The 15,944-nt window shown below is 40.3% G+C and overlaps 1 gene segment (V, D, J or C); it reads right to left on the reverse strand.

Moving 5' to 3' along the window:
- Nucleotides 1-11,370: 11,370 nt before the first annotated feature.
- Nucleotides 11,371-11,927, reverse strand: LOC128773099 (immunoglobulin heavy variable 3-74-like; the record flags this gene model as incomplete). The annotated part of the segment is given in 2 exon segments: nucleotides 11,371-11,720; nucleotides 11,820-11,927. Coding segments are annotated over 2 exon segments (396 nt in total), but the record flags the coding sequence as incomplete, so codon positions are not given.
- Nucleotides 11,928-15,944: the final 4,017 nt, after the last annotated feature.

Raw genomic sequence — 15,944 nt, forward strand, 5'->3', positions numbered from 1 at the left:
TTTTTATTTTGATGGAGCCCCAGTGTTGAATGTTTGCTATTGTTTCCTTTGCCTTCTGAGATGCGTCTACTAAGAAGTGGCGATGTCCAGTGTCAAAGAATTTGCTGCCTGAGTTCTCCTCTAGGATTTTGATGGTCTCTTGTCTCACGTTTAGGTCTTTCACCCATTTTGAATTTATTTTTGTGTATGGGGTAAGAAAGTGACTCGGTTTCATTCTTCTGCATCTTCTGGTCCGGTGTGCCCAACACCATTTGTTGACAAAATTGTCTTTTTTCCATTACATACTCTTCCTGTTTCAGCCAAGATGAGGGGACCATACATTTGTGAGTCCATATCTGGGTTTACCTTTCTGTTCTATTGACCTGTGTGTCTCTTTTGTGCTTGTAGCATACTGTCTTGATGACTACAGCTTTGTAATGTAGCATGAAGTCTTCAATCACGAAGTCTCCTGTTTCTTTGTGTAGCATAGACATGTCAATAATATTTGCTCCTTCAATCCTTAACATTGACTATGTTTCCATTTCTTTCTGTCATCCTCAGTTTCTTTCATCATGTTATATAGTTTTCAGAGTATAGATCTTTGAACTCTTTAGGTATCCTATTATTTTTCATACAATAGTAAACGGGATTGATTTCTTTTTTTTTTCTTTTGATTTGTCTTTCTGTTTCTTCACGATTGCTGGATAGAAATGCAATAGAATTCTGTATGTTGATTTTTTATCTTGTGACTTTGCTGAATTGGTGTGTCAGTTCTTGCAATGTTTTGGTGGAGTCTTGGGTTTTCTATGTAGAGTGTCATGTCATCTGTGAAGAGTGGAAGTTTGACTTCTTCCTTTCCAATTTGAATGTCCTTGTTTCTTTTTGTTGTCTTTTTGTGTGGATAAAGCTTCCAGGAATATGTTAGGTAGAATTATGAGAGTGGGCATTCTTGTGTTCGTGACATTAGAGGAAATTTGTTTTCCCAGTGAGGATATTAGCTGTGGGGTTTTCATGTATGGACTTTAGGGTGTCGAGGTATTTTTCCTCTATCCCTTGCTAAGGGTTTTTATCAAGAAAGGATGTTTAACTTTGTCAAAAGTTATTATTATTTTTGCCTCGATTGAGAGGGTCATCTAGTTGTTATCCTTTCTCTTATTACTGTGATGTATTACAGTGATTTATTTGTGAATATTGAACCACCCTTACAGCCAAGGAGTAAATCCCACCCTATCATGGTAAATGATATTTTAATGTATTGTTGGATTCGATTGGAAAGTATTTTCTTGAGAATTGTTGCATCCATGCTCATTAGGGCTAACGGCCTGGAAGTCTCGTTTTTAGTGGGGTTTAATCTGGTTTGGAACCATGGTCATACTGACCTTATAGAATGAGTTTGGAAGTTTTCTTTCCGTTTCTATTATTTGGAATAGTTTGAGAAGACTAGAATATTCTATTCTACTTAAATAGAATATTTACACTCTAATTATCCGGTAGAATTCACCTGTGAGGCCATGAAGCCCTCGAGTTTGTGTGTCAGTAGGTTTTTGATTACTGATTCAATTTATTTTCTCCTTTCAGTCTGTTCAGGTTTCCTATTTCTTCACATTTAAGTTTAGTTAGTTTATATCATTCTGGTAATTTATCCATGTCTTTCAGACTGACCAATTTTTTGGCATATAAATTCCAAAATATTTTTTTATAATTGTATTTCTCTGGTGTTAGTTGTGATCTCTCCTCTCAAATTTGTGATTATATTTACTTAGTCCTGGAGGAAGATGGCAGTGTAGGAGGACGTTGGGCTCACTGGGTCCTGCTGATCACTTAGATTCCACTCACATCTGCCTAATTTACCCAGGAAACCACCAGAAGACTAGCAGAATGGACTCTCTGGAGCCAAGCATAGACGAGAGGCCCACAGAAGTGGATAGGAAGGTTGGAGAGGCGGTCCACGCTACATGGACTGGGTGGAAGGAAAAAGGCAGTGGAGGTGCAGCCAGCCCACCCAGCAAGGCAGAGCCCCCGAATCTGGCTTGCAAAAGCAGAGGGGCTGGATGGAGTGTGTTCTGACAGCCAGTGGGAATTAACATCTGGAATGTTATAATTCAACCGCGCTGCTCAGAGAGCGGGAGGGCTAAAGGACAATGGGGGAGAGAGTTGTTGAGCCCCACAGGATAGAGCTCAGCTTGGCGGGGAACAAAGGCACAGGGAAGAGCCATTTCCCTTGCCCATCCCCCAGCCAAAATCCCAAAGGGAACCAGTTCCTGGCACGAACTTGCTTGCACCGCACAAATACCCAACGCTGTGCTTCTGCGGATCCATCCCTCCAATGGGTCTGCCTCCCTCCCAGTGCCACAGGGCTCCTCCTGAAGTGGACCACCAAAGGAAAAGCGAGCTGAACCTGCCCCTCCCGCCCCTGTGCATCTTGTGGATCCATCCAGGCTAATATGTCAGATCCCATCAAAGCAGCGCCCAAGCCTGGAAGTGTGCAAGTAGCCCAGAGGCCACACCACTCCACAGTGAGTCCTGCCCCTGGGAAAGGGGAAGATAAGGTACACAGTAGTCTGACTGTGGCCCCAGCGGTGGGCTGGGGGCAGATATCCGGTCTGACTGCAGCCCCGCCCACCAATGGAAGTTACTCCAGACAGCACAGGGGAAGAACCCTGCAGTTCCGCGCCACTCCAGGGACTCTCCAAAATGATGAATCGGAAGAATTCTACCCATCAGAAACTACAGGAAATAGCGACAACTAATGAACTGATCAAAAACAATTTAAGCAGTATAGTAGAAAATGAATTTAAAATAATAGTCATAAAATTAATCGCTGGTCTTGAAAAAAGTATAGAGGACAGCAGAGAATCTACTAATACAGAGATCAAGGGACTAAGAAACAGTCAGGAGGAGCTAGAAATGCTATAAATGAGCTGCAAAACAAAATGGAGGCGACCACAGCTCAGATTGAAGAGGCAGAGGAGAGAATAGGTGAATTAGAAGATAAAATTATAGACAAAGAAGAAGCTGAGAAAGAGAGATCAAAAAATCCAGGAGTATGAGGGGAGACTTAGAGAACTATGTGACATAATTAAATGAAATAATATATGCATAATTGGGATTCTAGAGGAGGAAGAGGCAAAGGTGCTGAAGGTGTACTTGAAGGAATTATAGCTGAGAACTTCCTTTATGTGGGGAAGGAAAAAGGCATTGAAATCCAAGAGGCACAGGAAACTCCCTTCAGATGTAACTTGAATCGATCTTCTTCATGACATATCATAGTGAAACTGGCAAAATACAAGGATAAAGAGAGGATTCTGAAAGCAGCTAGAGATAAACATGCTCTGACATATAAAGGGAGACCAAAAGACTAGTGACGGATCTCTCTACTGAAACGTGGCAGGCCAGAAAGGAATGGCAAGAAATCTTCAGTGTGATGAACAGAAAAATAATGCAGCTGAGAATCCTTTATCCAGCAAGTCTGTCATGTAGAATAGAAGAGAAAGAGGTCTTCCCAAACAAAGAAAAACTGAAGGAATTCATCACCACTAAACCAGCTCTAAAGAGATCCTAGGGGGGATCATGTGAGACAAAGTACCAGAGACATCACTACAAGTATGAAACCTACAGATATCACAATGACTCTAAACCTGTATCTTTCTATAATAACACTGAATGTAAATGGACTAAATGCTCCAACCAAAAGACATAGGGTATCAGAATGGATAAAAAAACAAGACCCATCTATTTGCTGTCTACAGTAGACTCATTTTATACCTGAGGATACCTTCAGATTGAAAGTGAGGGGATAGAGAACCAACTATCATGCTATTGGAAGTCAAAAGAAAGCTGGAGTAGCCATACTTATAACAGACAAACTAGACTTTAAAGGCTGTAACAAGAGATGAAGAAGGGCATTATATAATAATCACAGGGTCTATCCATCAGGAAGAGCTAACAATTATAAATGTCTATGAACCAAATACGGGAGCCCCCAAATATATAAAACAATCACAAACATAAGCAACCTTATTGATAAGAATGTGGTAATTGCAGGGGACTTTAATACTCCACTTACAACAGAGCATAGATCATCTAGACACAGGATCAATGAAGAAACAAGGGCCCTGAACGATACACTGGATCAGATGGACTTGACAGATATATGTAGAACTCTGCACCCCAAAGCAACGGAATATACCTTCTTCTTGAGTGCACATGGAACCTTCTCGAAGATAGATCATATACTGGGTCATAAAAGAGCCCTTCATGAGTATAGAAGAATTGAGATCATACCATGCATACTTTCAGACCACAATGTGATGAAACTTGAAATCAACCACAAGAAAAAGTCTGGAAAGCCTCCAAAAGCATGGAGGTTAAAGAACACCCTACTAAAGAATGAATGGATCAACCAGGCAATTAGAGAAGAAATTTAAGAATATATGGAAACAAATGAAAATGAAAATTCAACAAACCAAACGCTTTGGGATGCAGCAAGGGCAGTCTTGAGAGGAAAATACATTGCAATCCAGGCCCATCTCAAGAAACAACAAAAATCCCAAATACAAAATCTAACAGCACATCTAAAGGAAAAGAAGCAGAACAGCAAAGACACCCCAAACCCAGCAGAAGGAGAGAAATAATAAAGATCAGAGCAGAAATAAACAATACAGAATCTAAAAAAACTGTAGAGCTAATCAATGAAACCAAGAGTTGTGGGTTTTTTTTTGAAAAAATAAACAAAATTGATACACCTGGAGCCAGTCTTCTCTAAAAGAAAGGGAGATGACCCAAATAGATAAAATCATGAATGAAAATGGAATTATTACAACCACTCCCTCAGAAACACAAGCAATTATCAGGGAATACTATGAAAAATTATACGCCAACAAACTGGACAACCTGGAAGAAATGGACAAATTCCTAAGCAGCCACACACTTCCAAAACTCAAACAGGAAAAAATAGAAAGCTTGAACAGACCCAAAACCAGCGAAGAAACTGAATCAGTTATCAAAAATCTCCCAACAAATAAGAGTTCAGGACCAGATGGCTTCCCAGGGGAATTCTACCAGACATTAAAGCAGAGATAATACCTATCCTTCTCAATCTATTCCAAAAAATAGAAAGGGAAGGAAAATTTCCAGACTCATTCTATGAAATCAGCATTACGTTGATTCCTAAACCAGACAGAGACCCAGGAAAAAAAGAGTACAGGCCAATATCCCTGATGAATACGGATGCAAAAGTTCTCAATAAGATACTAGCAAATCGAATTCAACAGCATATAAAAATAATTATTTACCATGATCAAGTGGGATTCATCACTGGGCTGCAGCGCTGGTTCAACATTCGCAAATCAATCAATGTGATACATCACATTAATAAAAGAAAAGATAAGAACCATATGATCCTGTCAATCGATGTAGAAAGAGCATTTGACTAAATACAACATCGTTTCTTAAAAAAAACCCTCAAGACACTCGGGATAGAAGGAACCTACTTAAGCATCATAAAAGGCATTTATGAAAATCCCACAGCTGATATCATCCTCAATGGGGAAAAACAGAGCTTTCTCCCTGAGATCAGCAACACGACAGGGATGTCCACTCTCACCGCTGTTGTTTAACATAGTGTTGGAAGTTCTAGCATCAGCAACCAGACAAGAAAAGAAAATCAAGGCATCAAAATTGGCAAAGATGGAGTTAAGGTTTCGCATTTTGCAGATGACATGATATTATATATGGAAAACCTGATGACTCCACCAAAAGTCTGCTAGAACTGATACATGAGTTCAGTAAAATCTCAGGATACAAAATCAGTGTACAGAAATCAGTTGCATTCTCATACACTAATAATGAAGCAACAGAAAGACAAATAAAGAAACTGACCCCATTCACAATTGCACCAAGAATCATAAAATACCTTGGAATAAACCTAACCAAAGATGTAAAAGATCTGTATGCTGAAAACTATAGAAAGTTTATGAAGGAAATTGAAGAAGATATAAAGAAATGGAAAAACATTCCGTGCTCATGGATTGGAAGAATAAATATTGTTAAAATGTCAATACTACCCAAAGCTATCTACACATTCAATGCAATCCCAGTCAAAACCGCACCAGCATTCTTCTCGAAGGTAGAACCAGCAATCCTAAAATTTGTATGGAACCACGAAAGGCCCCAAATAGCCAAAGTAATTTTGAAGAAGAATACCAAAGCGGGTATCACAATCCCAGACTTTACCCTCTACCACAAAGCTATAATCATCAAGACAGCATGGTATTGGCACAAAACGAGACACATAGACCAATGGAATAGAATAGAAACCCCAAAGATAGACCCACAAAACTAATCTAGACCTGCGAACTAATCTTTGACAAAGCAGGATACAATATCCAATGGAAAAAAAAGAGAGTCTCTTTAACAAATGATGCTGGAAGAACTGAGCAGCAACATGCATAAGGATGAAACTAGACCACTTTCTTACACCATTCACAAAAACAAACTAACAATGGATAAAGAACCTGAGTCTGAGACAGGAGACTCAGACTTTCTCCTAGAGGAGAAAGCAGGGAAAAACTCTGACCTCAGCTGCAGCAATTTCTTACTTGACCCAACCCCAAAGGCAAGGGAATTAAAAGCAAAAAGGAACTATTGGGACCTCATGAAGATAAAAAGCTTCTGCACCACAAAGTAAACAATCAACAAAACTAAAAGGAAACCAATGGAATGGGAAAAGATATTTGCAAGAGACATATTGGACAAAGGGCTAGTATCCAAAATGTATAAAGAGCTCACCAAACTCCCCACCTGAAAAACAAATAATCCAGTGAAGAAATGGGCAGAAAACATGAATAGACACTTCTCTAAAGAAGACATCCAGATGGGCATCAGGCACATGAAAAGATGCTCAAAGTCGCTCCTCATCAGGGAAATACAAATCAAAACCTCACTCAGATATCACCTCATGCCAGTCAAAGTGGTCAAAATGAACAAAACAGGAGACTATAGATGCTGGAGAGGATGTGGAGAAACGGGAACCCTCTTGCACTGTTGGTGGGAATGCAAACTGGTGCAGCCTCTCTGGAAAACAGTGTGGAGGTTCCTCAAAAAATTAAAAATAGACCTACCCTATGACCCAGCAGTAGCACTGCTAGGAATGTACCGAAGGGGTACAGGAGTGCTGATGCATAGGGGCACTTGTCCCCCAACGTTTATAGCAGCACTCTCAACAATAGCTAAATTATGGAAAGAGCCTAAATGTCCATCAACTGACAAATGGATAAAGAAATTGTGGTTTATATACACAATGGAATACTACGTGGCAATGAGAAAGAATGAAATATGGCCTTTTGTAGCAACATGGATGGAACTGGACAGTGTTATGCTAAGTGAAATAAGTCATACAGATAAGGACATATGTTTTCACTTCTATGTGGATCCTGAGAAACTTAACAGACGACCATGGGGGTGGGGAAGGCAAATAATGGTTGGAGAGGGAGGGAGCCAAAACAGAAGAGACTCCTCAAAACTGAGAACAAACTGAGGGTATATGGGGGGTGGGACGAGGGGAGGGTGGGTGATGGCCACTGAGGAGGGCACCTGTTGGGATGAGCACTGGGTGTTGTATGGAAACAAATTTGAAAATAAATTTCATATTAAAAAAAATTTGCTTAGTCCTTTCTCTTTTGTTTTTGCTAAGTATGGCCTCGGTTTATCATTTTTAGTTATGCTTCCAAAACCCAGCTTATAGTTTCATTGATCTGTTCTACTGTTTTTGTTTGTTTCTTTATCATTTATTTCTGGTCTAGTGCTCTTTATTTACCTTCTCCTGCTGGCTTCAGCGTTCATTTTCTGTTCATTTCCTAGCTTGTTTAGGTGTAACATGGTTGTGTGTTTGCGATTTTTCTTCTTTCTTGAGTTTGGCCTGTATTGCTGTATATTTCCCTCTTCCAACCAGTTTTGCTGCATCCAGATGGTTTGGCACTGGCATGTTTCCGTTTTCATTTGCTTCCATGTATTTTTTACTGTTTCCTTAATTTCCTGAAAATCTCATACAATCTTTACTACAGTCTTTAACTTCATGTATTAGTGGTGTTGCCAAAGGTTTCTTGTGGTTGACTTCAAGTTTCATAGTGTCCTGGTCTGAAAATATGCTTGGTATTATGTCAATCTTTTTGTACTTGTAGAGGGCTGATTTGTGACATAGTATGTGATCTGTTCTGGGGAATGATCTATGTGCACTCAAAAGGAATGTGTATTCTGCTGTTTAGAATGGAATGTTCTGAATATATCTGTTAAGTCCATTTGGTCCAGTGTGTCTTCCTTAGCCATTGTTTCCTTATTGATTTTCAGCTTAGATGATGTGTCCATTGTTGCAAGTGGAGCGTTAAAGTTCTCTATTATTATTATTATTGTATTATTGTCAATTAGTTTCTTTATGTTTCTTATTAACTGATTTATATATATCAGTGGTTACAATTTTAGCATATAAAGATTGAAAGCTTTGTATCTTCTCATTGGATAGACCAGTTTATGATGATATACTGCCTTCCTCATCTCTTGTAACAGATTTTGGTTAAAATCTAGTTAGTGTCATACGTGTATGGTACTACAACCTTCTTTCGATGTCCGTTAGCATGATAAATTGCTATCCCTCCCCTCACTTTCAATCTACAGGTGTTTGGGTTGAAGATGAGTCTATTGTATGCAGTGTATAGAAGATCTTGTATTTTTTTATCCATTCTGTCTTCCTATGCCTTTTGATTGGAGCATGTTGCCCTTTTACATTCACAGTGGTTATTGATAGATATAAACTTAGTGCCATTGTGTTACCTCTCAAGTCACTATTTATGGAGATTTTCTCTGCTTATTTCTAGTCTTTGTTTCTTTTAGTCTTCCTTACCCACTCAAAGAGTCCCATTTAATATTTCTCAAAGGGTTGGTTTAGATGCCACGAACTCCTTTGGTTTTTGTTTGGGAAATTCTCTCTCTCCTTGTATCTGAATGACAGCCTTGATGGGTAAGGATTCTTGGCTGCATATTTTTGAATTGGGCATGTTGAGGATATCATGCCACTCCTTTCTTGCCTGCAGGTTTCTGTGGAGACATCTGCCATAATCTTTTATGTCTTCCCTTTTTAGTTAGCGACTTCTTTTGACTTGCTGCTTTTAGTGTTTTTCTTTCTATGTGTATTTTGCTAATTTTACTGTTATATGTCTCTCTGTTGCCTGCTTTTTTTTTTATTTTAATGGGAGTTCTCTGTGACTCATAGATGTGGACGACTGTTTCTTTCCCCAGTTTGTGGACATTTTCCACTATAATGCACTCAGATAAAACTTTTCCTTTTTTTTCTCCCTCTCGTTTTGCTCAGGGACTCCTTTTTTTTTCAATATATGAAGTTTATTGTCAGATTGGTTTCCATACAACACCCAGTGCTCATCCCAAAAGGTGCCCTCCTCAATACCCATCACCCACCCTCACCTCCCTCCCACCCCCCATCAACCCTCAGTGTGTTCTGTTTTTAAGAGTCTCTTACACTTTGGCTCTCTCCCACTCTCACCTCCTTTTTTTCCTTCCCCTCCCCCATGGGTTTCTGTTAAGTTTTTCAGGATCCACATAAGAGTGAAACATATGGTATCTGTCTTTTTCTGTATGGCTTATTTCACTTAGCATAACACTCTCCAGTTCCATCCATGTTGCTACAAAGGGCCATATTTCATTCTTTCTCATTGCCACGTAGTACTCCTTTGTGTATATAAACCACAATTTCTCAGGGACTCCTTTGAAAAGAATTTTATTTCACTTTATGGAGTTGCTGAGTTCCCGAAGTATACGTTTGAGATGCAATATTTAGTTTTCCTCTTCTTTGCTGCTTCATTTCCCCCATAATTTTATCTTCTATGTCACTTACTCACTCATCTGCTTCTTTCCACCTGAGGTCATTATATACAATCAGTTTCACATCCCGTTTATAGCATTTGTAACGTTTCAGACTGACAAGTTTTTAGGTCTTTTCTATATGTAGACAGGGTATCCTCCTGTCTTGTTTGCTTTCTTGAAGCACAGCTAGTGTCCGTATGATAGTTTTTAAAAATTCTTTTTACTTATTATAGTTTTTAAAAATTCTGTTTGAGGCATATTTGTTATATGTGTTTTAATTATATCCCTTACAATGACCTTTTATCGTTTATTCTTTTGGAATGCATTCCTCCATCAGTCTGTATGTCTGTCTCTGCTTTCTTAAGTTTTTCGGAAAATCCTGTTAGGTTTTCTGCTTCTAGAGTAGTGTCTTCATGAGAAGTGTTTACATACTGTTGAGGACCTGATATTCTGGAAGCATTTCTTGCATGTGCTGTGTGCACTGTGCTGTCATGTATTGGCTGCTGTGTCCCTCAAGTCAGTCCTCTGCAGGTTTCTCCTTGCCTCCAGTAGGGAGTTTTTCAACTTTGTCCAGTGTTGTGTTTTAACTAAGTGAGTTTGTTCTGACTGTTAAAAGAGGCTAATTCCTATCTCCCCTAGAAGTGAAGCTTTGCCTCACTATGTGATCAGTAGACTTGGTGCCTGTGGGGGTATATGGTGGTCTTTGGAGGGAGGGGCGTGGTGCTGGTCTGGGTTCCAGGCAGTCTTTTCGTAGTAAGGAAGCATCTGAGTAAGACAAGGGGGGTGGATCTTGGTGTCAGTGGCTCAGCTTCTACTGGGGGGTGCTGTGCTGCTCACTGAACTCTGTCCATGCTGATTGGCGGGGGGAAATATTGGCATCAGCAACCCCTCTAGTTCCTGCAGTTGGAGTTCCCAGCCGCCCCTGTTCAGGAAGCCCTCCCACAGAGAGAAAAATCTGTACTCGTTGGTGCCAGTCAGAACCCTGCCTTCACCCTGTCTGTGTCCAAGCCATTGGCCCACCTGGTGGCACAGAGCTCTTATATTTTATATCAGGAGCTCTAGCTGGGTTTCAAAAGTCCAAACTGTATGAACTCAGTATTATAGGGACCCCACCGATCCTCTGGGAGAGGGTTTTTCTGTGCTGTGGCTGGAGCTGGTTATCCCAGAAGGGCAGTTGCATGAACATTAGGGGCTTGGAGTTCATCTAGGACTGCTTTAAGGTTCAGCTGTTGTGCCTCAGGAAATCTGTAATTCACTCATGTTGAGGGACAGGAGTAAGCAATGCAAACAACTGTGTCTTTGTGGTGTTAGTGCAGTTTTCCTATGACAACACAGTTGCTAATTCAGAAACTTAATAGGTAAGCACAGAATCCTGTGTCCAGGAACTGCTGTGTTGAGAGGAAACCCCAGACCCTGACAGGAAACCTGCCTGTAACCTCCATCTGCACCTGCTCATGGGAACACAAAGCAGAATTGTGCATAGTGTGCGCCCCCTGGTGGTGCTGATCCCCTCCTGCAGGGAGGTTTGTGTCTGGGCTCCCAGTGAGGTCCCTTCACCGTGTCTCTTGCACAGTAATATGTGGCCGTGTCCTCGGTCTTGAGGCTGTTCATCTGCAGATACAGCGTGTTCTTGGCCTTGTCTATGGAGATGGTGAATCGGCCCTTCACGGAGTCTGCGTAGTTTGTACTACTTCCATCAGTATAAATGCTTGCGACCCACTGCAGCCCCTTCCCTGGAGCCTGGCGGACCCAGCTCATGTAGTAGCTACTGAAGGTGAATCCAGAGGCCACACAGGTGAGTCTCAGGGACCCGCCAGGCTTCACCAGGTCTCCCCCAGACTCCACCAGCTGCTCGTCACACTGGACACCTGCAGACACCAGACATCTTGGTCAGGAAACTGTCACACATCCACTGTCTCACTCATATCCACTCACAGACTCAGTGTCTCCCATTCACCATGAATTACCTTTTAAAAGGGCAACCAGGAAAACCCAGCCCAGCACAAACTCCATGGTGAGGTGTGTGTGTTCTGTGCTGATCAGAGAATGGGAACACCTGGGACTCCCGGGGCTGGGGCTCCTCTCCCAGCTGCAGGGTTGGAGCTGGACTGGTTTAATCAGCACAGGGAGGGCCCTATTTGCATATCCTCTGACTATATATCAGGCTCCAGACTTAGATTTGTTTCAAATTTAAAACCAGTGTTTGAAAGGCACTTCTAGATCAATTCTTGCAGAAGGGACTGTGACAGTATAAATAATTCTAATCTGTGAACACAGTGATCTTTTCATCTGTGTTTGCCATTTTACATGTCTTTCTCCTAGCACGTCATGTTTGGTATGTTATTTTACTTTTTAGTGAAATTTAATCCTAAATACTTTATTTTGTGCCATATATTTTAATGTGTGTTTATTTTTGTGTGACAGATAGAGGGAAGGAGAGAGAGATCAGAGAGAGAGAAGGGGACAGAGAATCCCAAGCAGGCTCTGCACAATCATTGCAAACCCTGCCTTAGAATTAAACTGAGGAACCATGAGATCATGACCTGAGCCAAAATCAACAGTAGGCCCTTAACGGATTGAGCCACACAGATGCTCCATTTTGTGCCATTTTCAATTGTGTGATTTTGTTATTTTTTTCATATACTATGTTTTAGGTGTGTGGAAATACAACATATTTTTGTATGTTGATTTGTACCCTGAACTTTTCCTGAGTTTATTAGTTCTAATACTTTTTTTATGGAGTTTCTAAGATTTTACTATAAGTTCATGTGATTCTCAAACAAATAATTTTCTTCTTACTGATTTACATGTCTTTATTTCATTTTCTTACCGAATTTTTATGGGTACATCTGCAACTTATAGGAGCAGCAAGCTTTTTCCTTCTTTGCTTCTGTGTTCTTTGTATGGTCTAAGGATTCAATTGACATAAGACAGATCTACAGAAGAGAATAAATTTCATTTTGCATGTGCACAAGCTTCCTAATAATATGACACCCAGAGAATGAAGAAAGTAGGTGGCCCTTGTGCCTTTTAGAAAAAAAAATGGATTTGCGAAGAGTTAACAAGACAGAGATTTGGGTTTGGGCAAGTCAATTAGTGAGGAATTAACAAGGCTTGTTTGCACAGCCTTCTTGGTGCTAAAGTTCCCATTTCTGGTGTAAGGATGGTTCTTCCATTCTGGTAGAGGGAAAGGAAGTTTCCCAGGAGAGATTTATGTCCTGCTCTCAGGGGGACAAAGAAGGGTCACAGATTGCTTAGACTAGCTGTACTCTAGTGACTTTCCTCCAAATAAGCCATGTGACAAGATGACATACATTGGGTGCCATATTTTACTGGTCTTCATGTTACCATGCGGAATACCTATGTAGGGAATGAGAATCCTTGCCCGGCTCCTAATATGACAGGAAAAGTGTCAGTTTTTCACTGTTAAATATGCTGTCAGGTGTGGGCTTTTCATCTACGGCCACAATTTTGTGGAGGTAATTTCTTTCTTTCCCTCAGTTGCTGAGATTTTTAAATAATGACAATTTGTTGAATTTTGTCTAGTTTTATATATATCAATAGATGATGATATAGGTGATCAATAGATGTGACTGCATTGTCACATATGACCCTTTCATTGTGCTGTTGCATTCACTATGCTAGGAGTTTTGCATGTATGTCCATCTGAGATATTGGCCTTTAGTTTCTCTTAAGGTGTCTTTTGATTTCACATCATAGTAAGGTTGGTCTTGTAGATGAGTTGGGGCCTATTCCTTTCTTTTCAGTTTTTGGTAAGAGTCTGAGAGGTATTGGCATTAAATATCCTTTATATTTTGATACAGTTCATAGATAAAGTCCTCTGTTGCCAAGCTGAATTTTTTTCTTTAGGGGTGGGATATGATTAGATTATAGATTCAATCTTACTTGCTTTAATTCTGTTAATTTTCTATTTCTTCATGTACAGTCTTGTGGATTGTATAACTCTAGAAACTGCCTAGTTGCCCCTTAGTTATCTAATAATGGGTCTATAATTATCTAGGGATTTTCTGTTATTGTTCTTCACTTCTTTGGTATCAGTTATGTCCCCTCCTTAATTCTGATTGTGTCTGTTTGAGTTTTACTTATTTCCTAGTAGAGATGCTTTTTCAATTGCATTTAGCTTTCCAGATATCAATTTCGATTTGTTAATTTTTTGTATTATTACACTCCTTATTCCTTTTATCTGTTCTAATAATTTCTAATGTTAGTTGAGTTAATAAAAATGCCAATGAATGTATCTGGGAAATTCTTATTTATATGGTACCACAAAGCACACGGAAGTGAGAAAACAATCCTGAGAAAGAAGAACAAACCTGGAGACAGCACACGTCCTTCTTTCTAAGTATATTGCATAGGTACATTGTCTATAACACTGTGTTGCTAGCATACAGTCAGACACACAGACCAGTGGAGCAGGTTACAGAGACCAGAATGAAATGTGTCTGGATGCAGTCAGCAAATCCTCCATGAGATTTCATAGAATTAAAATTAGGGAAAAAATGGCCTCTTTCACAAATGGTTTTGAATTCCAGTGAGTAAAATAATGACATTTGGTCCTTATCTTATACCATACAGATATGTAGACCCCCATTCAGCCCCTTCCCTGGAGTCTGGCAGACCCACCTCATCAATTAGCTACTGAAGGTGAATCTAGAGACTGCACAGGAGAGTCTCAGGGACCCCCTCCCCTGCCAGGCATCATCAGGTCTCCCCAAGACTCCACCAGCTGTACGTCACACAAGACATCTACAGACACAAGTCAGGAAAATGTCACACATCCACTGTTTCTCTCACTCATATCCACTAACATAGTCAGTGTTTCTTGTTCATCATGAATTACTGTTTAAAATAGAACCACGGAAAACCAAAGTGAACCCAAACTCCATGGTGAGATGTCTGTGTTCTGTTCTCATCACTGAATGTGAACACTTAGGGGCTGGGGCTCTTCTCCCAGCTACAGTTTCAGGGATGGGAGGGTTTAATCAGCATACAGATGTCCTTTGACAATATAGTAAATTTTGCAATAGAATCCTCAAGAAGCCAGTGACCTTTGGCAGGTGTAAGGGATAGGGCAGTGTTTGGTGTCACAATATCTTTCAGGACATTGTGATTTATTAATTTGTGATTTTGCTGCAGTGATTATAAGTACCCATGATAATCCTTATTTTCACATATGAACCCAAACACTTGAGGTAAGAATCAGTATACCACCATTGTACAGGTTAATAGATACACTGCAGCAGAGACAGAGTGTGTGAATGTCCAAGATCACGTATGAGGTGAGAGTAGTCCCAGTATCTGGACCTGTGCTCTCCATCGGAGGACCCATCTGCCTCCTGAACCACATGCAGGACAAGGCTGGACATCCCAGTGAGGTTTGCAGGTTCCTGACTTTCTAGAAGTCCCAGGAGAGTGATGGGTGGAAGCCAATTCTATTCTGTCACAGATATTGGAGAGAGTGAGAAGCCTCAACACAGACTCACAGAGCTAATGGAGATGCTAGGGGTTTTCTAAAAACACAAGGGGTCATTTACACATGAACTCTATGTGGACATCAATGGAAACCCTCAATAATGGGCCTCTGGGTGGCTCAGTTGGTTAAGTGTCCGATTTTGACTCAGGTCATGGTCTCACAGTTTATGAGTCTGAGCCTTGTGTCGGGCTCTGTGCTGACAGCTCAGAGCCTGGAGACTGCTTCATATTCAGATACTGTGTCTCCTCTCTCTCTCTTCCCCTTGCCCGCTCGTAGTCTGTCTCTCTCTCCCATAAAAACAAATAAACATTAAAAAAAGAAAGCCTCAATAACGTTAAAATGGTTGAATTTTATTAAAATATGTTGAAGGCAAAACACCTGAGATCAGGAAGGATGATGTTAATTAAAAATATTTCTTCATCTATGAAATGGAGATCATTATTCTTCTAAACTCTTGTTAATGTGAGAATGATCAAAGATGTATTTATCCCAGTGTCTGACCCTGGGAAAATTTGTGTATTCCCATTATCATGGTTTATTTAAACAGGGAGGACACTTGTGTGTTTCCACAGCTTTACAAACTCTTTGCTGTATTCAT

The sequence above is a fragment of the Panthera pardus genome, unplaced genomic scaffold, assembly GCF_024362965.1.
Source record: "Panthera pardus isolate Hobbes unplaced genomic scaffold, ASM2436296v1 HiC_scaffold_24, whole genome shotgun sequence".
NCBI lineage: Eukaryota > Metazoa > Chordata > Mammalia > Carnivora > Felidae > Panthera > Panthera pardus.